General features: G+C 43.3%; 1 protein-coding gene across 1 annotated transcript in view; it reads right to left on the bottom strand.

The window, feature by feature from the left end:
- ADAM12 (ADAM metallopeptidase domain 12) overlaps positions 1-22,758 on the bottom strand; it is a 394,288-nt gene that overhangs the window by 259,922 nt on the left and 111,608 nt on the right. The window contains exon 3 of the mRNA XM_070363357.1: positions 21,085-21,158. Coding sequence (XP_070219458.1) covers positions 21,085-21,158 — 74 coding nt within the window. The remainder of the gene's footprint in view (positions 1-21,084; positions 21,159-22,758) is intronic.

Here is a 22,758-nt window from a genome sequence, read left to right as displayed (position 1 = left end):
TTTATTGACAGAACAACACACATCCACACACCATGGAAACAGTCAACTGTCTACTTACAATATTTAATTTGCTAGTTCAGCTACATATTTAAAATGTATTGCATATGTTAACTATTAGTATTGTTTTTTCCATCCTCACATGTCACAAAACACTTTTACTTCAAATTTGTGTCATGCTCAGGGTCATTCTGAGTCATCCGACAGTTTTGTAGATGTAGCATCTTCACCTGAATCTAAATAGCCAGGGAGTCAGTCACTCACCCCCAGGCATTTCTTAAACTCCTCCGCTTCATCCAAGCTCCACAGGCCCCAGGCTTGATGAATCCCATCAACGCTTGTGTCACATAACCCTGGGCCTCTGACGCCCACGCAGGACATTCTCCATTTCATTCTCAGCCTAGTAGTCAGGGTACCCTCTTTAAAGGACAAACTGCATTCTATTGCTACTGTGCTTGTGCCTTTCAATGGCTTCCCTCAGCGTACAGGACACAGTCCTGTCAAGGGGCACGGTGGGGGTCTGTGCTTCGTCAGTCCTGGTGGGCTGCCAGGTCATCCTCCAAGCCTCCACCGTCTGGCCTTCAGCCAGCGTCTCCAGCCACAAGCTCCGCCTCACCCGGGCCCGGGTGCCTCCTTCGGCTCAGCCGGAAACTCACCTGGCCACTCCCACAGTTGATGGTGCCTCCAGCCTGTAGGCCTTGCCTGGCCTGTCAAGACCAAGACATCTTTCCTCCTCTCGTGTATACAGAAGAAATAATGGCTCAGTTCATTATTCGTGGACTTCCCTATTTACATCTCGCTGCCTCACGAGCCTGTGAGCTTTCAGGGCACAAGGCTTCTCTTCCTGCATTCCCCACTGCACCCGTGTTTGCACGGTCTTGGCCATGGAGGGGGAGGTAAAAAAATCCTGGTTGAATTAATAGCAGCAGCATCAACTGACACGGAAGGGATACTAATTACATCTCAGGATCTCTGCTAAGTCCTCACACAGACTGTTGCTTTAATTCTTTAAACAAAAGGATAAACTTGGTGATCCCCATTTTATAGACATCAAACTGAGGCTTAGCAAGGTCAATTCCTAAACTCACACAGCACAGCCCGGGTTTCATCAAGATGATCAGATTCCTGGCGGAGTGCTTCCAATTTGTCTAGTAAAATAAATAAGCTTCTTGGATATCCAAGCAAATTTGACACAGAAGAAAAATACTTTAAAAAAAACCCAAAAAACCCCAGAAGGTCTAACAGGACATTTCAGACTCAGTAAAGCTGAACTGTAAGTTCACAAAATGAGCTGTAGCCCTTGGGACTCCAAAAATCCTCTTGTTAAGATTTCTGCAGTTTGTTTACTAAAAAAGCAGCATCACATGTTTCCCGTAATAACAAAAACAGTAAAGTCACTCATTTTCGTTTGTTGGTTGGTTCACATAAAAGTCTCATGCCTGCAACCTGATCTGAGAAAGTAAATGTTTTATGTGGGAAAACGCAATGTTAAGACTTGATACTCGGAGGTGAGCCTGACATCCCCGTTTCTCTGGTTCTCCGTCACACTGGCCTCGAGTGATCCTGCATCACTGTCAACACGCGGGCTGGAAGGCAGCACCCCTTCTCCAACCTCCGCTGGTTGACCTCTTCCAGAAAAAGTTTCAAAACCTTCATAGTATGGTTTGATGGGCCAGACACTTAAGACCCCCCCCAAAAAAAATCTTTTTAAACTAAACTGAACTGAACTGAACTGAAGCAAATAGAGTTGGCCACATTAGGGGTCGTAGGCATCAGTGAACTCAGAGATAAAGGAAAGAAATGTTTACTCTTCAGGTTAAACTAGCAAATCAATGAGAACAGAAGGAGGGATTCTCTCAATTGTACTTCAAAGACAAACAGATTCACAGAAAAAGAAAGCAGAGTTGTTGTTACTAGAGACAGAGTGTAGGGGATGAGGAGTAGATGAAGGTGGGCAAAAGGTACAAACTTGTTATAAAAGAAACAAGTACTAAGGATGTGATTATACAACACGATAAAGATGATGAACACTGCTGTATATTGTAAATGAAAGGTGTTAAGAGAGTAAAACTTGAGTTCTCATCACAAGGAAAAATTTTTTTGTTTCTTTAATGCTGTATCTAAACGAGATGATAGATATTTATGACTTATCATGATAATGATGTATGTAAGTCAAATTAAAATTAAAATCAACGTTAAAAGACACTTTCTCCTTGGAAGGAAAGCTATGACAAACCTAGAAAGCATATTAAAAACCAGAGACATTACTTTGCTGACAAAGGTCTGTCTAATCAAAGCTATGATTTTTCCAGTAGTCATGTACAGATATGAGAGTTGGGCCTTAAAGAGGGCTGAGTGCTGAAGAACTGATGCTTTTGAACTGTGGTGTTGGAGGAGACTCTTGAGAGTCCCTTGGACTGCAAGGAGATCCAACCAGTCAATCCTGAAGGAAATAAACCCTGAATATTCATTGGAAGGACTGATACTGAAGTGAGAACTCCAATAGTTTGGCCACCTAATATGAAGAGACAACTCACTGGAAAAGCCCCTGATGCTGGACAAGATTGAAGGCAAAAGGAAAGGGGGACAACAGAGGATGAGATAGTTTAATGGCATCACCAACTCAATGGACATGAGTTTGGGCAAACTCCAGGAGACAGAAAGGTCCGAGGACCCTGGCGTGCTGTAGTCCATGGGGTTGCAAAGAGTCAGACACGACTCAGAGACTGAAAAACAACAATGATAAGAACAACACCATCGTGGCGAGAAAGACACTGAACACGGAGGCTGCCAAGGCTCTGTTCCCCAGAATAGGGGCCTGCTGTGGGGCAGGAATGGCTTACTGGGCCTCGCTCTGCCCTGATTTAATAATCTGGAAAGATACATTCACCCCCACTCTTCACAACAGCACTGTTTACAATTGCCAGACCCAGAAATAACGTAAGTGTGTATCAACAGATAAATGGAAAAAGCAAACATGTTACATACAGACAATGGAATATTCAGTTCAGTTCAGTCGCTCAGTCGTGTCTGACTCTTTGCAACCCCATGAATCACAGCACGCCAGGCCTCCCTGTCCATCACCAACTCCCGGAGTTCACTCAGACTCACGTCCATCGAGTCAGTGATGCCATCCAGCCATCTCATCCTCTGTTGTCCCCTTCTCCTCCTGCCCCCAATTCCTCCCAGCATCAGAGTCTTTTCCAATGAGTCAACTCTTCACATGAGGTGGCCAAAGTACTGGAGTTTCAGCTTTAGCATCATTTCTTCCAAAGAAATCCCAGGGCTGATCTCCTTCAGAATGGACTGGTTGGATCTCCTTGCAGTCCAAGGGACTCTCAAGAGTCTTCTCCAACACCACAGTTCAAAAGCATCAATTCTTCGGTGTTCAGCCTTATTCACAGTCCAACTCTCACATCCATACATGACCACTGGAAAAACCATAGCCTTGACTAGACGGACCTTTGTTGGCAAAGTGATGTCTCTGCTTTTGAATATGCCATCTAGGTTGGTCATAACTTTCCTTCCAAGGAGTAAGCATCTTTTAATTTCATGGCTGCAGTCACCATCTTCATTGATTTTGGAGCCCCCCCAAAATAAAGTCTGACACTGTTTCCACTGTTTCCCCATCTATTTGCCATGAAGTGATGCAACCGGATGCCATGATCTTCATTTTCTGAATGTTGAGCTTTAAGCCAACTTTTTCACTATCCACTTTCACTTTCATCAAGAGGCTTTTGAGTTCCTCTTCTCTTTCTGCCATAAGGGTGGTGTCATCTGCATATCTGAGGTTATTGATATTTCTCCAGGCAATCTTGATTCCAGCTTGTGCTTCTTCCAGTCCAGCGTTTCTCATGATGTACTCTGCATAGAAGTTAAATAAGCAGGGTGACAATATACAGCCTTGACAAACTCCTTTTCCTATTTGGAACCAGTCTGTTGTTCCATGTCCAGTTCTAACTGTTGCTTCCTGACCTGCATACAGATTTCTCAAGAGGCAGGTCAGGTGGTCTGGTATTCCCATCTCTTTCAGAATATTACTCCATCATAAAAAGGAATGAAATGTTGCCATTTGCAGGAGCATGGATGGACTTGAAGGACATTATGCTCAGTGACACAACTGACAGAGAATGATATATACTGTATGATGTCACTTATACGCAGAATCTAAAAAATACGACAAAGTAGTGAATATAATGAAAAAGAAACCGACTCACAGGTATAGAGAGCTAGTGGTTAACAATGGCGGGGCACGGAAGGGTGGGACAGCAGGAGGTGTAAAGTATTGGGGACAAGACAGGCTCAAGGACACACTGGACAACACAGGGAATATAGACAATATTCTGTAATAACTTCAAATGAAGCAACCTTTCAAAACTGTATACATTTTAAAAAATTTTTTAGTTAAAAAAATTTAAAAGCCAACTTATTGAGCATGTTTTATACCAGGCACTGGACAAAATGCCCCATGAGAACCACACAATTTAATCCACCCCAAATCTAGCAGGTATTATCTCCATTTTATAGATGAGGAAATTGAGGTTCAGAGAAGTTATTTGTTTGACCAATGTCTCACAAAGAGTATGTAGTGTGGAACCTTTGAGTCCCACCTATCCCCCGAGGGCTGTGGCTTAGTTTACCTGACCGCCTCCCCCCGACTTCCCACCATGCTCCTCTGGATGGCCCCTTCTCCTGTCCTGATCACAGACGTGACTTTCCCAGGGCTTCTGAGAATGAATTCCAACTTAGATGTCTGTCACATATGAGTTGGATCACTGTGACTCAGACCTCATGAGCTATGTCAGGAATAATTTTTGGATGTGCCAAGTCAAGACGACCTCCCTGGAGTCATGGTCCAGGCTTTGAGGTTAGCTGCCATCCCAGGAGACCAGGGGCACCCTCGATAAAGGCATCAACACTTCTGCCATTCATGTGGCTTAACTACTGAGTCTTCCATGCTCTGCTATCCAGGTCTGTCCTGGGAAAGTACAATAGATGACCAGGAGCCAGCGCTTCAAGCTGCCTGCTCAATTATCTGTGCTCACAGGCAAACCTGGATGTAAATTGCGTTTGAAAAGTTGATCTCCATTCCTGCCTGGGAGTCTCATAAATCAAAAATGGTCAGTGTTTACAGCAGGGTCCAAAGGGAGAGCTTTGGGGCTGGGACAGCCCCAAACACTTAAAAATTCTATATGGGAACCAAGAAAACTTCATGTGAGGAGAGGAGATTGGAGGAACTAATCGCTGATTTTCATCTGGTTCTCATTTAGAAAAATTGGACTACTGGGGAAAAGGGTAAAAAGAAAAACTGGAAGAAAAAAACTGTTTAAAGGCAAGTAGAGCCCTCATTCTGGACATGTACAGGTTTATATTCACAAGTCTACTCTTTCCTTAAGACCAGTTAATTGTCCCGATAGCTGGTCAGCTGTGAAGGAGGTGCCATAAAAAACAGACAGACAATGGGGGATTATGGCCACAGTACCAGAGAGAAGGACTTCCCTGATAGCTTAGCTGGTAAAGAATCCTCCTGAAATGCAAGAGACCCCAGTTTGATTCCTGGTTCAGGAAGATCCCTCGGAGAAGGGATCAGTTCAGTTTAGTCGCTCAGTCGTGTCCGACTCTCTGCAACCCCATAGACTCCAGCACGCCAGGCTTCACTCTCCATCACTGACTCACGAAGCTTGCTCAAGGATAGGGATAGGCTACCCATTGCAGTATTCTTGGGCTTCCCTGGTGGCTCAGAAGGTAAAGAATCTGCCTACAATGTGAAAGACCTGGGTTCGATCCCTGGGTTGGGAAGATTTCCTGGAGGAGGGCATGGCAACCCACTCCAGTATTCTTGCCTGAAGAATCCCATGGACAGAGGAGCCTGGCGGGCTACGGTCCATGTGGTTGCAAAGAGTCAGACACGGCTGAGCAACTAGTAAGCACAGCGCGCAATACCCCAGAGAGAAGAACTATCACTCAAACCCGGAGATCATCGGCCCCAAGACAGATGGGTTTGCTTTGGTGGTGCTGTGATGACATCTGCCTTGTCATGACGCACCAAAGGCACCATGACAGAAACAGCATCCACACATCACACCAGAAAATACACAATGTGCTGTGTGTCGTACCATTTATATCTTTATGTAGATGTGTCACAGTTCATACACACACACATACACACACAGAACACATATTGGTAACTTTGAAGCAACTAAGATTATACGTAGAAAAGGGCAAATGTTATGCAATTCTTTGGAGAAGAAGGCAGGACAAGGACTAGCAGAGGAAGAGCAGTATATTATCTATCTAATTTCCCTATTACATTAATCAGAAATCCTAATTTATCAATACCCCGTAAGGGATATTTGTTTTAAATCAATTCAGACCAGCCTGTCCTCTGCTGGTCTGTTAAATGCAGGTGCGTCAAAGATTGAAAAGGACAGGAATTCTGTTTCATCTTTGTATCTCAGCCGCCCCCCCAACACAGTGTCTGAAACATTGTTCATTGAGTGGGTGAACGAATTAACAAACAAAAATGAATAAAGGGGAGGGAGGTGGGAAGGGGGTTCAGGATTGGGAACACGTGTACACCCATGGCGGATTCATGTTGATGTATGGCAAAACCAATACAATACTGTAAAGTACTTTAGCCTCTAATCAAAATAAATAAATTTAAATTAAAAAAAAAAGTGTGTATGTGCTACGGACAGCTTCAAGTACTTTAAAATGCAAAAATTAAAAACAGCAGAATGTACTTTTGATCAAAAGTCTTTCTCTCCATTAATAAAAAAGGTTTGACAAAATTTTTAATACTCAACATGTTGGAAGGAAATGACATTCAAATCTTATCTTCCAAGGAGCCCTAACTTCTATTTCTAAATCAAAATACACAGACTGCTTTCAGGTCACAAGTCATGTTTACACTGTTGTAGAATTTTCTTTTTTTAAGTCACTGAAAATATAACCTGAATGAAGAGATTTTTCTAAACATAGCACATTGTCACTGGTTCAACCTAACAAAGTGAACCACTGCATTTTATAACAACTGATATTTATGTAGCATATTATATAATGTGTTTGTTATGCATAAGTGTACTTATGTGTGTTCTGTCAGTATAGAAATTTAATTACAAATACATTCTGAAAAAATCTCACCCTTTATATAATATTCATGCTTGCTTTCAATAATTCCACTTACAAGAATCCCATGCCAATGATTAAAGAAAAAAGATGTTAATTCATCAAAATGTTTAGCCAGTTCTTGTCCCTTGGCAACAGTTTTCCTGGTAGCTCAGCTGGAATGCAGAAGACTCTGTTTTTATCCCTGGGTTGGGAAGATCCCCTGGAGAAGGGAAAAGCTACCCACTTTAGTATCCTGGCCTGGAGAATTCCATGGACTGTATAGTCCATGAGGTTGCAAAGAGTTGGATGTGACTGAGCAGCTTTCACTTTCGCTTTTTTTCCCCATGACAGAGCCCTCTGCAAAGCAATTAGGATTTCTAACGAAGGTGGTCAGAAAGGAAGAAGACAAATGTGATCAAAAGAAAGCCATGCAACAGCTCTTTGTGGACAAAAATATGGATAGGTTTTGCCTCAAAAAAAAAAAAAGTGTTTAATTTTCAGTATTATATAGAAGAGTATAAGGAGTAATGCAATCAAGTCATAAGCATCACTTTATTTGGTAAAATAATTTATTTGACTCATAATTTAAATATATGTATTAAATGGTAGGAATAGTACTTGTAATACTTTTAACATCATTATTCATTTTTTCCATTTAACCAGCCTCCTAACATTCTATATATTCTGTCAACATTAATGGTACAATAGGATCAGGACTTTACTAAAAATATGAATAGTTCTTTACTTTGTGAAAACTGCAAATAAAAACCATATCCCAGAGCTCCCAGGGGAAGCTTTGTGGCATGAGATTTGTCAGATGGGTGCTGCTTGGCCGCCAACAGAGCACAGAGGGATTCTCCACTGGAGCCTGTCAGATTTTTCAAACAAAACCAAGAAACTGACCAACAAAATCCTTGAGGCCAGGGGAGACTGAAGAGGCGGCCTTCGAAGGCCTGTGAAAATAACTCTCTGCTTAAATAAATCATCTCCCCAAATAATCTCCCTGCTGCGTAAGCTGGCTTTATATCATCTTCTATCTGCCACATGTTTTTCATAAGGAAGAAAGGCATAAAAAAATAAAGAAACTCTTGTTCTCCACTTATGTTAAATCCACTTTAGCCCACAGTGAAATCCGCCAGCACACTGGGAGGAGAGAAGTGACTGTTTCATAACATCTTTAGATAAAGGTCCTCTTGCTACTCTTCTCAGGCATACCTGTACAAGTGTGGCTAGCCTCTGCGTCTTTTCAGACCTCGGGTTTTTGAGGAATTTGCTGCTATTTTCCTTCAGTCAGTCAGTTCAGTCGCTCAGTCATGTCTGACTTTTTGTGATCCCATGGACTGCAGCATGCCAGGGTTCCCTGTCCATCACCAACTCCCGGAGCTTGCAAAAACTCATGTCCTTTGAATCGGTGACACCATCCAACCATCTCATCCTGTGTCGTCCCCTTCTCCTGCTGCCTTCAATCTTTCCCGGCATCAGGGTCTTTTCCAAGGAGTCAGCTCTTCTCATCAGGTGGCCAAAGTATTGGAGTTTTAGCTTTAGCATCAATCTTTCTAATGAATATTCAGGACTGATTTGCTTTAGGACTGACTGGTTTGATCTCCTTGCAGTCCAAGGGACTTTCCAACACCACAGTTCAAAAGCGTCAATTCTTTGGTGTTCATCTTTCTTTATAGTCCAACACTCACATCCATACATGACTACTCAAAAAACCGTAACTTTGACTAGACAGACCTTTGTAGGCAAAGTAATGTCTCTGCTTTTTAACATGCTGTCTAAGTTGGTCATAGCTTTTCTTCCAAGGAACGTCTTTTAATTTCAAGGCTGCAGTCACCATCTGCAGTGATTTTGGAGCCTAAAAAAACAAAGTCTCTCACTGTTTCCATTGTTTCCCCATCTATTCATCATGAAGTGATGCAACCGGATACCATGATCTTAGTTTTCTGAATGTTGAGCTTTAAGCCAACTTTTTCACTCTCCTCTTTCACTATCAACAAGAGGCTCTTTAGTTCCTCCTTGCTTTCTGACATAAGGGTGGTGTCATCTGAGTATCTGAGGTTATGGATATTTCTCCCAGAAATCTTGATTCCAGCATCTGCTTCATCCAGCCTGGCATTTCCCATGATGTACCCATGATGTAGAAGTTAAATAAGCAGGGTGACAACATACAGCCTTGACGTACCCCTTTCCCTATTTGGAACCAGTATGTTGTTCCATGTCCAGTTCTAACTATTGCTTCTTGGCCTGCATACAGATTTCTCAGGAAACAGGTCAGATGGTCTGGTATTCCCATCTCTTGAAGAGTTTTCCAGTTTGTTGTGATTCACACAGTCAAGGCTTTGGCATAGTCAATAAAGCAGAAGTAGGTATTTTTCTGGAACTCTCTTGCTTTCTTGATGATCCAACAGATGTTGGCAATTTGATCTCTGGTTCCTCTGCCCTTTCTAAATCCAGCTTAAACATCTGGGAGTTCAGAGTTCACGTACTATTGAAGCCTGGCTTAGAGAATTTTGGGCATTACTTTGCTAGTTTGTAAGATGAGTGCAGTTATGCAGTAGTCTGAGGATTCTTTGGCGTTGCCTTTCTTTGGGATCGGAATGAAAACTGACCTTTTCCAGTCCTGTGGCCACTGTTGAGTTTTTCAAATTTTCTGGCATATTGAGTGCAGCACCTTCACAGCTTCATCGTTTAGGATTTGAAATAGTTCAACTGGAATTCTATCACCTCCGCTAGCTTTGTTTATAGTGATGCATCCTAAGGCCTACTTCTCTTCAAATTTCAGGATGTCTGGCTCTGGGTGAGTGATCGCACCATCATGGTTGTCTGTGTCATGAAGATCTCTTATGTATAGTTATTTTGTGTATTCTTGCCACCTCTTAATGTCTTCTGCTTCTGTTCGGTCCATACCATTTTTGTCCTTTATCGTGCCCATCTTTGCAAGAAACGTTCCCTTGGTATGCCTAATTTTGTTGAGGAGATCTCTAGTCTTTCCCATTTCTATTTTTCTATTGTTTCTATTTCCCATTCTATTTTCCTTCACTGGGACTAAATCTGCTCGGCCAATGAAACCGTTGCTTTAACTTGCCTTTGTGGTTGGCATGGAAACAGCCCTTAAAGCAACAGGCGATGTCTGGACTCCAATCTGGTTTTCCTGCCAGCCACGCTAGGACCAGTTCCTGCTTTCCTACTCTAACTCCTGGGCGTCTGCTTCCACACAGGACACTGGGATGAATTTGATTTTAAAAGGAGAACAACAACAACAAAAAACAAACAAACAAAAAACAACAACAAAAAAAATAAAAGGAGAACAAAATCATGGTCTCGATACAGTGGTTTCAGAGACAGGCTTATGTCCTGCACTCCAGCAGCTGCTCAGGGACAGGCTTTCAGGACTCTTCTGCACCCCCATGGAGTCTGTCACAAATGTGGGTGTCACAAGGGTCCATGGAGTGAACCTCCAAGAGTGAGGTGCTCAATTTGGGGAACACAGTGGCTACCAACAGGCAAAGCACAGCAGTGATCAGCAGTGTTCCCCAAACAGTGTATCCTGCTTTTTATCTCAGTGCATGCAAGCATGCGTGCTAGGTCACTTCAGTCGTGTCTGACTCTTTGTGACCCCATGGACTGTAGCCCATCAGGCTTCTCTGTCCATGGGATTCTCCAGGCAAGAGTACTGGAGTGGGCTGCCACTCCCTCCTCCAGGTTATCTTCCCGACCCAGGGATCAAACCTGCATCTTTAATGTCTGCTGCATTGGCAGGCGGGTTCTTTACCACTAGCACCACCTGGAAAGCCCCTTTTACCTCGGACCTCGGGGTAAACCAATAGTTGGTGGAGGAAAGTTCTTCTCTAGGATTCCAGCTAACAAAGAAAGGAACAACACAATTAGAACATCACCCCTTAGCTAGACCGAAAGAGAAAACTAGGCATTTATTGTTAATGCTCACTGATTCTGGCATTTAAAGTTTGTGAACCTTTATAATGGAAGCGTTGGAATAATCCCTGAAGCCAGTGCTCTACCCAACATCGCAAACAAGAGACAAGCAGAGCTCATGGAACTCCTGACGTGAAGCAAGAAAGGGCCACAATACCCCCACGATGCAGTCCTGCTGAAAAATCAGAACCTGCATCTGCTCAAGGCTGTAGCTCTAACTTCCGGCTGACAGAAAACACAGGGATCAGAGGAATGGCAAGATGACGATACAGGGATGACACCAGCAAAATCAGAAATGTGGAGAATTCTACCTGGGTTCACTCACAAGGCTTACAAAATTTCAATGGCAAGAATTAAAAAATGGAACCCGGAACCTATGTATTAAAAAAAAAAGAGAGAGATTTAGATGTAGCAACCAAATGCAACATGGGAACTGTGTGTATATCCTGCCTGGAATTATCTAATGGCCAAAAAGTGTTTCAAGCTCTCTTTAGAGTTAATTTTATTTACTGTCTCGTATGATCAATGAAGAGTCATTATGTCACACAAAGAGAAGCATCGTGGCCTTTCTGTTGCGGTCATGACAATGAGAAAAGGACAAGATGCTTGCCACAGATACACCAGCCTGCACAGCACCTGCACAGAACCATCCCTGGCCATGCGGCGGGGAAGGAGACAGTGAAAACACAACCACAAAGCCAGCACCAGCTCTCCTCTCAGCCACCAGAGACCATCTGGAAATGGCTGGCATGACCATCATTATCCATTTTGGATACAGTTCTGGAGAGCAACACCAAGCGGAGTTTTCATCAGAAAATCATAAACCCACAGCACAAGAAGTGAAAGACTGCAAGTGACGTAATTACATGTGGGGACCCACTTCCACATCAAATGCCCTTTTCAAGTCCTTCTAACTTTACAGACAGTGCTCAAGGCTGCCACACTCTCAAATTGGCACCCTGAGGGGCACCATTTTGAAAAGGTTGATCTTAACAGGGTTGGGCACTTTAAAGTTAAGTCAGGTTGGAGAAACAAAATCTCTAAAAATGGTGTTCTGACCTTTTCCAATGTCTGCAAAACTGGAAAGACTGGCGTGAGGAGGGAATTCAAAGGAATTTAGTTCTTATTCAGGGAACAAAATTTAGCCCAATTAGAAAGATCTTAAATGTTAACGCTGAAAGATTTTATCTGAAATTGGAAGGAGTCTGGTCTAGTGAGAAGACCTCTGACAGCTGTGTGCACGCGTGCTAAGTCGCTTCAGTCATGTCCAACTCTTTACGACCCTATGGAATGTAGCCCGACAGGCTCCTCTTCCATAGGATTCTCCAGGCAAGAATACTGGACTGGGTTGCATGTCCTCTTCCAGGGGACCTTCCTGACCCAGGGATCGAACCTGAGTCTCCTGCATTGACAGGCAAGTTCTTTGCCACTAGCACCACCTGAGAAGCCCCATAGTGGAGCGTAGCTGGCGTCAATTCCACAAGTCTACAGCCACACTTAGAGAATGTTCTCCCTTTCTTTTCCCCCTTCATCAAAATGTAGAGGTGACTCCTCTGGTGTGGCCCAATTCCTTAAACTGAGGGATGAAGATGCTGAAGGGGTGTGTGACTCCCTGCAGCAAAGAACATTCCCAGGGCCCATGCATCAGCCAAGACAGAAACCCCAAACTGGAAGGAGTTGGCCAGCGGGTGTTTCCTGCCAATCCCAGAAAGTCCAACAGACCCTCCCACCGTGCTGGAAATGTTCCTACAGCCATGGGTGACTACAGAGCACTTGAACTGTGGCTCACGTGATCGAGGAAATACAGCTTTAATCTTTTAAGATTGATTTAAAGAGCTGCATGTGGCCAATGGCTAGTCAATTAAAGTATGAATATAACTCCTTGCAGAATACATTAGAAATACTGATCCCCAAGCCTGATCACTGGGGCTTGTAGTTCCAGAGAAGTGAGGCCAAGCATCTGCCTTTGGAACGAGCTCCCCAGGTGGTCCTGATGCTGGTGGTCCCCCCAAATGCCCCAGACTTGAAGGAGGGCAAGAGCCTATGTGTGGGCTCCAGATGGAGGGCCCACCCGCTGCATGGAATTGGGCTTGGGAGTAAGCCAGGAGGCCACAGGATTCCTCGCTTGGCTCCCATCTGGATGTTACATGAAGTACTGTCACTGCCTTGGGCTGGGCAGGTATCGAGATACACTCAGGGCCATGGCCGATGTCTCATGATGTTCCACGGCGGCTGGTGCTCTCCAGCTCACAGCCCCCAACCACTGCTGCAAACACTCACGGATCCCAAAGAAATGCCAGGTCCAACTCCACCTGAGCACCCTCTCAGGTCACCTCCAGACTGGATTCTGTGAGGCCCAAGTGTCTACCCTCCTCCAAGGCTCAGAGGACCATGCCCGCCATGATCCGTATCCTTCTGTCCCTGACTCCAGCTCAAAGGGCAAGCTCTTGGTCCTTTCCTAGGGTTCTCTATTCCAATCAAAAATCATCACTGTTCTGGCAAACCATATTTAAGAATTATCATTGACATCTTCCTTTTCATTAACCGCTCATTTGATGGCCCATCAGTTTCTGTCCATTCTCCCTCCAGAACAGTTCTGATTTACCCCCTTCTATGAAAGTCATTGCTCTGCTTACAGGCCTTGCCTCCATGAGGCACTGTGGTCCTTAGGAGAAAATACAAGGTCTTACCTCGGAGCCCAAGGTCCCACCTGGACTGGTCTCCACTCCTCTCTCCGCATCTCCCTCCTGCTCACTAACACACTGATGTTCATTTCTGAAACACTTCAGTATTCCTTTCCCTGCCCTTGGGACGTTCAGTATGCTCATCCTTATCTTCAGAACCCTCTACGCCTGCTCTCCTAGGCCTGGCTCACCTCTCTTCACGCACAGCTTAGATACTGCTTCTTTACCTGGCTTCCTTCCCTAGGCCAGGATGGGCTTCCTGCTTGTCTCTGTAGCTCTCAGCACCACTACCATTCTGTATTGCCTTGTGGTAACCTGTTTAGCACTGGGCTCCTTGACTGACCTCCAGGAGGACAAGGACTTGACCTTGTTGACGACTCTATTGCCAGGGCCAACAGTAGCTTCTGGTACAAAATAAATGTGCTAAAAATAGAGCTGCCATATGCTCCTGCAACCTCACTCCTGGGCATATATCCGGACAAAACTATAATTCAAAGAGATACACGCAGCACTATTTACAATAGCCAAGATATGCAAATAACCTAAATGTCCATCGACAGATGAGTGGATCAGGGAAATGTGGTGCATATGTACAGTGGACTATTACTCAGCCGTAACAAGAAGGAAAGAATGCCATTTGCAGCAGCAGCATGGGTGCAACTCGAGATGATGGTACTAAGTGAAGTAAGTCAGAAAGAGGAAGATCAATACCGTACGACACCCCTTATACGTGGAATCTAAAATACGGCGCAAATGAACTTACCTATGAAACAGACAAAGAGATCAAACTTGTGGTTGCCAAGTGGGGGCACTGGGGAGGGACAGATTGGGAGCTTGTGATTAGCAGATGCAAACTATTATATAGAGAATGGATAAACAACGAGATCTGACTGTATAGCACAGAGGACTGTGTTCAATACCCCGTCATAAACCATAATGGAAAAGAACATGAAAAAGAGTATATATACATGTACAACTGAATCACTTTGCTATACGGCAGAATTAACACCACACTGTAAATCAACTATATTTCAATAAAATAAATTAGAAAAATAAAAATAAATGTGAAAAAAATGACTAAAAAAAATAAAGGGTTTCATTGACTTCTTTTTGATTACTATTAGGAATCATTTAAATTAATGAAGACCCTGATAAAGATTTATGAATGGTGCAAGGGAAGCTGAGGGATAAAAACATAAGATGAGATAGTAAAGTTTTTATAACAGTTTTGCCATTAGTTTAGTCAGTAATTAGAACACCAGGCAAATTAAGCCTAAAGGTTCTGACAGGCAGGCGAGGCTTCTTCTGCCAGAGCAGAAATGGAAAGAAATAGCACTCTGCATGCAGACAAAGATGTGAAAATTCTAATTCCCGAGAATGTCAAGATTGTGAAATTAAGACCACGACAGCAACAGGAAGCCAAAGGAGCAGCACATAAATCCCTTGCAGCTCTTGTCGGAACTGAGATGTTCAGACGGCCTCAAGACTCGTGGGTAAAGATGAGGCTTAACCGGATCTCCATTGATTTAGGACACTTCAGACAGGACATAGTGCTGGTGAACCCAAGGGTATAACTGGGTGAAATAAGTAATCTCACTGGATCCACAAGAGTATGTCATGAACCACTCAAATCCGATCATCGAAAAGAGCTTGAGCTCTAACCTCTCGGTACTGACTGTACACAGACTTTTATTCCATTCTGCAGATGAGGAAATGGAGAGGGTATATGTATTAATAGATTGTTGTCGGAAGCAAAACTGGGTTTCAGAACCTGGCTACCCGTCTCCCAACCCAGCATCCTTTCCAGAACTTTCTCCTTGAGAAGGTAGTTTCTCGCACCACACAGGACAGAACTTATCGTCCTGCTGACTCACCCCTGCCTGGCCCAGGCTCTCCACATCCTGTCATTTGCCTTCGATATATGCTCAGAGAGCACCCGCAACAGGCCAAGCCATGTGGAAGGGGACGGAGGAGGAAGTAAAGACCCCGCCCCTGACCTTGAAGACATGTCTGGCTGATGGGACAGGTAATGAATGTCCGAGCGTGGAGATGAGACCAGTGGCAAGCAGCTCTCAAACACCCAGCCTGAAATTGTGCAGGGGTCAGGGTTCTGCCTGTGACCTGACCAGGGTCCCACACAGCAGAATGGTGCCCCACCCGGTCCAGGACCCATCTCCCACCTGGGTGACCTGCGCACCCTGAAGGCAGCACCTTTCAGGAGCCGCATCACCTCAGGGGCTCACACTGAATTTGAAGGTCTCATTCGCAAGAACACCTAGTCAATTTCTTTCTGAACTTACCGAGTTTATTTATTTATTTCTTTCTGTTAACCCAAGAAAAGGACTTTACATTTATCCCCATGATGGGTGGGAGGTTCAAAAGGGAGGGGACATATATATACCTCTGGCTGATTCATGTTGAGGTTTGACAGGAAATAACAAGATTCTGTAAAGCAATTATCCTTCAAAAAAAAAAACAACTAAAATAAAAGTCTCATCTTGTTAATTTTGGCCCATTTATCCAAACCGCTGAAATCTCCATAATCTAGATTCCGCCACGCAGAGCTCAGTGACCCCGAACCAGCTTTGCATTGCCAAGAAACGTGCCCAGCACACCTATCGTGTCTTCACAGCGATGGGCTGACAATTGTTGGGCCAGGATGAGGCTGTGTACACAGCCCGAAGGCCGCTGACAGCTATCTCAGTCCAGCTGTCCAGCACGATTTGGTTCAACCTGAACAACGGATGGATATCCTCTGGTGGTTATTCAGCCAAACGCGAATCCCCTCAGTCCTACCAGGCACTACCTGCCTTTTTCTATCCTACAGAGTGATATTCTGAGATACTCTCCGATAAATGCCTTCTCAGATATTCATGCCCAGGCTTGGCAAATTGAAAGCGCTCCTTTCTGCAACTGTTTCAGAGTGAGTATTAATTAGAGCTGCTCCTTAAGAGATATCTGGAACTATTCCAGATAGAAGAAAAGTCAATGCCAAAGTTCTGCTAGCTCAGCGACACCCCACGTATAGATCAAGTGGCCGTGGACTTCCCCAGGCAACTGCCTTCACTCACTGGCGGACGGGGCTTGGAAACAGAAAGCTCGGTGGGTCAGAGATACGCAGGGGGTGTGATCTACCGCCATCAGTTTCCATTATCCTAAACTGGAAAAGCGCATATCTAAGCTGGCCCACCTGTCCAATAAAGCATTTTGATCAAAGATGCAGATGCACAGAGCACCTGTTTGAGGAATGGCCTGGGTGTCCATGGGGATCCAGCAGAGTTATGGAACTTCACAAAGTGGGTCCCTGCCGTTCTAGAGGCAGACAGCAACATTGTGAAAAATGCTTCTCCGGGGAAGCTTTGAGTTTCTTTAAACATTCAATTATAGCTCTACAAACACAGATTTGAAATGAACAGCATCTGATCTTTGCACAAATTAGAGAAGCTAGAAGGAAAGTAAAATAGATTCTCCTAACAATCAAGTAATACAAATCAGCCCTGCTTCATGAAAAAATCAGTTTATACCAAGTCTGGGAGTGGGGTTTACTTAGGTGACTCCCTTTTCGCATTTATTTTAGATGATGACTTTTATGATTGGAGGCACTGAGGGAACTTTATTTTGGTTCTGATTTTTAAGCAGGTTTTTAATTAAAATAGATTTCTGGATATAGTCCATGGGTACAAGTTTTAAGCCCCGGGAAAGCTGCCGGAGGCCTTGCTAACATCCACTGTTTCCTTTTGCTGAATAGGAAACACTTCAACATTCCTCATTACAACCATTTTCAAGTTTTTACAGAAGCTTTTTTCATTCAAATTAAAACATTTTCCTAATGTTAAGGATAATTTCTTGTAAAATATTGAGAAAGTAAATGTCCAAATCTTTCTGGCATTCATGGACACAAGTGTAACCTTAAGATAGAAACTGAAAATCATGTAAAGTAACAGGCTGTTCACACTGACTATATTATAAACAGTTTTTACATTAATAAAAATCTCCATTATCTTTAGCTGTACAGCTGCATAGTGCTCTATTTCATAGCTGAGTCATGACTTATTTAATCAATCTCCTATGGACATACTTTTAGGTAGAACATTCTGCAATGAATATCCTTAGACCCGGGCTGACTCCCCACTGTGGGCTCTGAAGCAGGGTACCGACCAGGCTCCTTCTGATTGGTCAGGCTCTATGTTCTGTTGGTTGTGAAAATTTACATTTATTTTGCTTTCTTACACATTTATCTCTGCTTCATTTGGATAAATTCTTCATTTGGATCTATTGGGCCAAAGGCCATGTAAATTAAAAATTCTACTTTACACTGGATGGTTGATCATCTTCTGGGCCTGACAAATAGCCATAGCATACATGCATTTCATTCTATCTGTAACTCTGTAGAATATTTTTGGTATTCCTCATTTCAACAGTGAAGTTCTTATGAGACAGGCATGCCACTTTTTTCAAAAAATTTGTTATACTGAAATATTTGGAGGGAAGTAGATTATTAATAAAATAGTCACATTCCCATGCTTTAGTTTTGAAAATGCTATTCTTAACAAAATGAAATTTCCACAGTTAGTATAAGTAGTGTAATTAAAATCAAGCCATACAATGTCATGTGTGCTAAGTTGCTTCAGTGTCCAACTCTCTGTGACCCTATGGATGGTAGCCTACCAGGCTCCTCTGAACACAGGATTCTCCAGGCAAGAATACTGGAGTGGGTTGCCGTGGCCTCTTCCAGGGGATCTTCCTGACCCAGAGACTGAACCTGCATCTCTTACGTCTCCTGCATTGGCAGGCAGCTTCTTTCCACTAGTGCCATGGGAAGCCCTATACAATAGCAGACGGGCACAAAAGCTATCTCCATACACTCTTCTAAACATACTTTGACAGTGAAGTTGGGAAAAGAAATAAATCAAGAAGAGAAAGTTTTATGTTGACAGCTTTTCTAATTCTGAGATTATCTTCTGATAGGCCCAGACTTGGCAGTGGGCAAATTAAGGCACCTCTAAAACATTCTTTTATACAAATTAGCCACTGTGTAGTTGTCAGCATGGACTATCGTACCCACCTTAATGTAAGGTAAGTCATTTTCGAAGGGAACCAAGAAGAAGAACCAAGAAGAAGACTATCAAGTCACTTTACAGACTCAGAACCAGATGGGCTGTAAGAAATGCATTCCTATATGGGAAAGGACTTCCATTAGAAAGCTAAATGAAGAAGAATATCAGATTACACACAGACTACGATATCAAAGAGGCAGAGACTCATTTATAAGAAAAAAAATTCTATGCAAACATTCACCAAAGTACTACCCAGGGTTGTGCTTGGTAGTAGAAGTATTTTGGGGGGTTGGGGAAGCTCTTGATTTTTTTCCCCCTATGCTGCTGCTGCTGCTAAGTCGCTTCAGTCGTGTCCGACTCTGTGCAACCCCATAGACGGCAGCCCACCAGGCTTCCCTGTCCCTGGGATTCTCCAGGCAAGAACACTGGAGTGGGTTGCCATTTCCTTCTCCAATGCATGAAAGTGAAAAGTGAAAGTGAAGTTGCTGTCGTGTCCGACTCTAGCGACCCCATGGACTGCAGCCTACCAGGCTCCTCCATCCATGGGATTTTCCAGGCAAAAGTACTGGAGTGGGGTGCCGTTGCCTTCAATTTTTTTGCATTGGATACATACTCCTTTTAGAGTGAAAACTAACTTGAGGTTTATATTGAGTCAATTTCCATTCCTCTATCTGCAGCCCTAAAATCATGCAAAGGTGCAGGCTCAGTCTCACTCTTGCCACTGACCACATTCCTCCACCAGGCTAATAATAGTTGCAACAAAGACACTTCCCAAATCCAGCTGCCAATCCTAAAACCCCATCAAGGTATACATCACCACCAAAAGCCTGATTTTCTTTTGCTCTTTCAAGGAATACCTAGCTCTGTCCACTGTGATTATTTTCAAAACCACATCCAAAGAGTAGGGACACAAATTAAAACGTCCTATGATATTCTTATATGAAAAAAAGAGCATGACAGTAATTTGCTAAGAGAGACATACCAAAAGCAATATTCGGGTTTCCACTCAACCCTCTGATTATCCAAGATGTGTGGCTGAACTTCTTTATTAAGATGACCAAGTCACAAGAAAAGCTAAAAACTCATCATGTACTACTGCTCACAAAATGCCAAGAGGCAGGCTGTACATCCCAAGAAGCAGGCTATGCTGTTCTACATATATTCATTTGAAACACATGTATTTGTAATATATATTCACCTGCACTTCAAAATTTATCTGTTTGTTTATTATTGCTGTGGGCCACAGTGTCAGATACTGAATGTGAGAACTGGCCATTCATGAACCCGTTCATCCGATTTGCTAAGGACCCTCAAACCGAAGCACCAATGTAAGGAAGTGATCTCACTCATTTACACAGAGATGCTGAGTCAGATTTCTGTGACGCAATATCTCTGGCAGAACTCGTTGCAACGAAGCTGTCTTACCTATACCGTCATTTCTACGAAAAATCAGCATTTCACCAAAGGGTAAGAAATGGGAACCAGTCACTCTGGAAGTGAGAAACTCCCACTTTGGATCAAGCAAGACTTGGGAACTTGGTTTATCTCTTTAAATACAGATTGCTTAGTCGGGGAGCTTGATTCTTCTTTGGTACTCATCAAATAGGATAGTAGAGGGTCCTTTAGACCTGAGGAGCCCATGGAGAGAGCCACAGGCTGTAAAGGGTGACAGAAGATGAGTTGTGGTTTTCACTTGTGCCCTGAGGCAGCCATGGTTTTCTCCAGGGAAGGCACACAAAATATGTAATGACGTCCATGTGCTGCAAAAAAATAATATAATACCACTTTCTGGAAATTTATGTAATTTTGCAAAAAAAGGGCCAAATTTTTAAATAAAAAGATAAAATAAATATTTCATAACACTGGAGACAAGCTCTGAAAGATAAAATAAACTCTTGGTATTTCCCAAGGAGAAAAAAGAGCTTCAACCCATTTGAAGTTGTTTCTCCTTATATAACCCAGAAATTGCCAAAAGTCAACTAATTATGGAACAGTTATTGGAACAGAACAGAGGATGCTTAAATTCTATCCTTGAAAAATCAGGCTCTGACAAAGGAAACATCAGAACTATGAGAAAAACCTGCTGAGCTAGAAAGTTCTTTTTCAGAGTGATAAAATTCTTTATTTTTCCATTGGATCATTTTTTGAAGCTAATTCCAGCCTCAAATCTGAATCTGGATTATAAATCCACGCATTCAGTTCTGCGTCTCTAAATGCCAACCTCAATTACACAGCACTTTCCAGTCTCCATGTCGAAACTTTCTCCCGTCAGGCCATAAACATGAATTAACCCGACTTACTCATTTCTTTCCAGGTTCACGATCAGCTCTTCGTTTGTCAGTTGTATTCGAAAATTCAACACTCCTGGGTGATTCTGAAAGATGAATAAGAGAAATCAGTTGAAAATCATTTCACTTTGGCATGCCAATATCTGAATATTCTCTGTAGACATAGTCAATGGAGAGAGAGAAAAGTACATTTCTTCCTGGGACCATTCTGAGACCTTGAGTAGAGGAGACCAAACCACCAGGATGAGAGTCTGGAAAACGCATCACTCTCCCAGATGGTAAGGACACGCCCGGAATTCCTGGCCTCTGTTCGCCTTTCCGTGGGCCACATACGCTTGGGGTCCTTCTTGACTCATAACTTATTCCTTTCTTGGTTTCTCTGTTTCCAGCAAAGACACTTTCATTTTCCCCAACTGTTCATGTCAGAAATGTGAAGTCTGTCTCCCTCAACAACTTCATCCAATCCATGAAAAGGCCCTATCGAGTCACCCTCCAAAGCACAATTCCTGTTGTCTAGGTCAGATATCTCCACACCCTGCTCTGGTTCACACCTCTTGGGTGCTGCAAAACCCTCTACCCCGAGTCCCTCCACACCTACCTGAGCTTTCCTCCCATCCACTCCCCAGAGGCAGGGCGAGGATATTTGAAAAATCACAGGCTCATCCATCTACCCTTATGGATGACAGTACATTGACATCCCAGCACACTGATGTTAATATGCCAATTTTTTTCCAAAAAATTTACTTACTCATAGTTGATATAAAATATTATATAAGTTACAGGTGTACAACATAGTGGTTCACAATTTTTAAAGGTTATATTCCGTTTATAGTTATTGTAAAAATACTGGTATATTCTCTATCCTTGTAGCTTATACTATACCTAATAGTTTGTACGTTAATTCCCTTTCCCTATATGGCCTCTCCCCATTCCCTCTCCCCACTGCAAACCACCAATTTGTTTTCTGTATCTATGAGTCTGCTCTTTTTTGTCTGTATTCACTAACTTGTTGTATTTTTTAGATTCCGTATATAAGTGATATCATTACCCTCCAAATCCATCCATGTTGCTGCAAATAGCAAAATTTTCATTCCTTGTTATGACCAAGTAGTATTCCATTGGGTATATCCATCCATTCTCCTCTCATCTATTGATGGACACTTAGGTTGCTCTCATATCTTGCCTTTGTAAGTAATGCTGCTATAACATTGGAGTGCATCTATCTTTTTGAATTTGTGTTTTTGTTTTTTTGGGGGGTGGTGTATGCCCAGGAGTGGAACTGCTGGGCCATATGGTAACTCTCCTTTTAGGTTTTGAGAAACCTCCATACTGTTCAGTTTTTCACACTGAACATGCCGACCCTTTCACACGGCCCACAGTGCCTGCATGGTCTGGCCCTCTCTGTCCTCCACACACGCCTGCATTGCTCTCCTCCTGGCTCACCCAGCTCCAGCCCCACTGGCTTTGCCAGCTCCTCCAACACACCAGGCTGCTTGGCAGCTCTGAGGCAACATTCCCTCTGCCTGGAATGCTTTCTCCCAACTACCCAGGATCAACTTAAATATCAATGACCCGAAGAAGCATTACCCCACTCCCCAGTCTAATGACACCCACCTCCCCCAGGCATTCTTTCTCCCAGTCTCCTGCTCCTTCCCTCCCTGGAAGGAAGAACTCCCTTCCTACTCA

This window comes from Bos mutus, chromosome 26, assembly GCF_027580195.1.
Source record: "Bos mutus isolate GX-2022 chromosome 26, NWIPB_WYAK_1.1, whole genome shotgun sequence".
Lineage (NCBI taxonomy): Eukaryota > Metazoa > Chordata > Mammalia > Artiodactyla > Bovidae > Bos > Bos mutus.
Note: the sequence above shows the minus strand (reverse complement) of the source record. Positions and strands in the feature narration are given on the sequence as shown.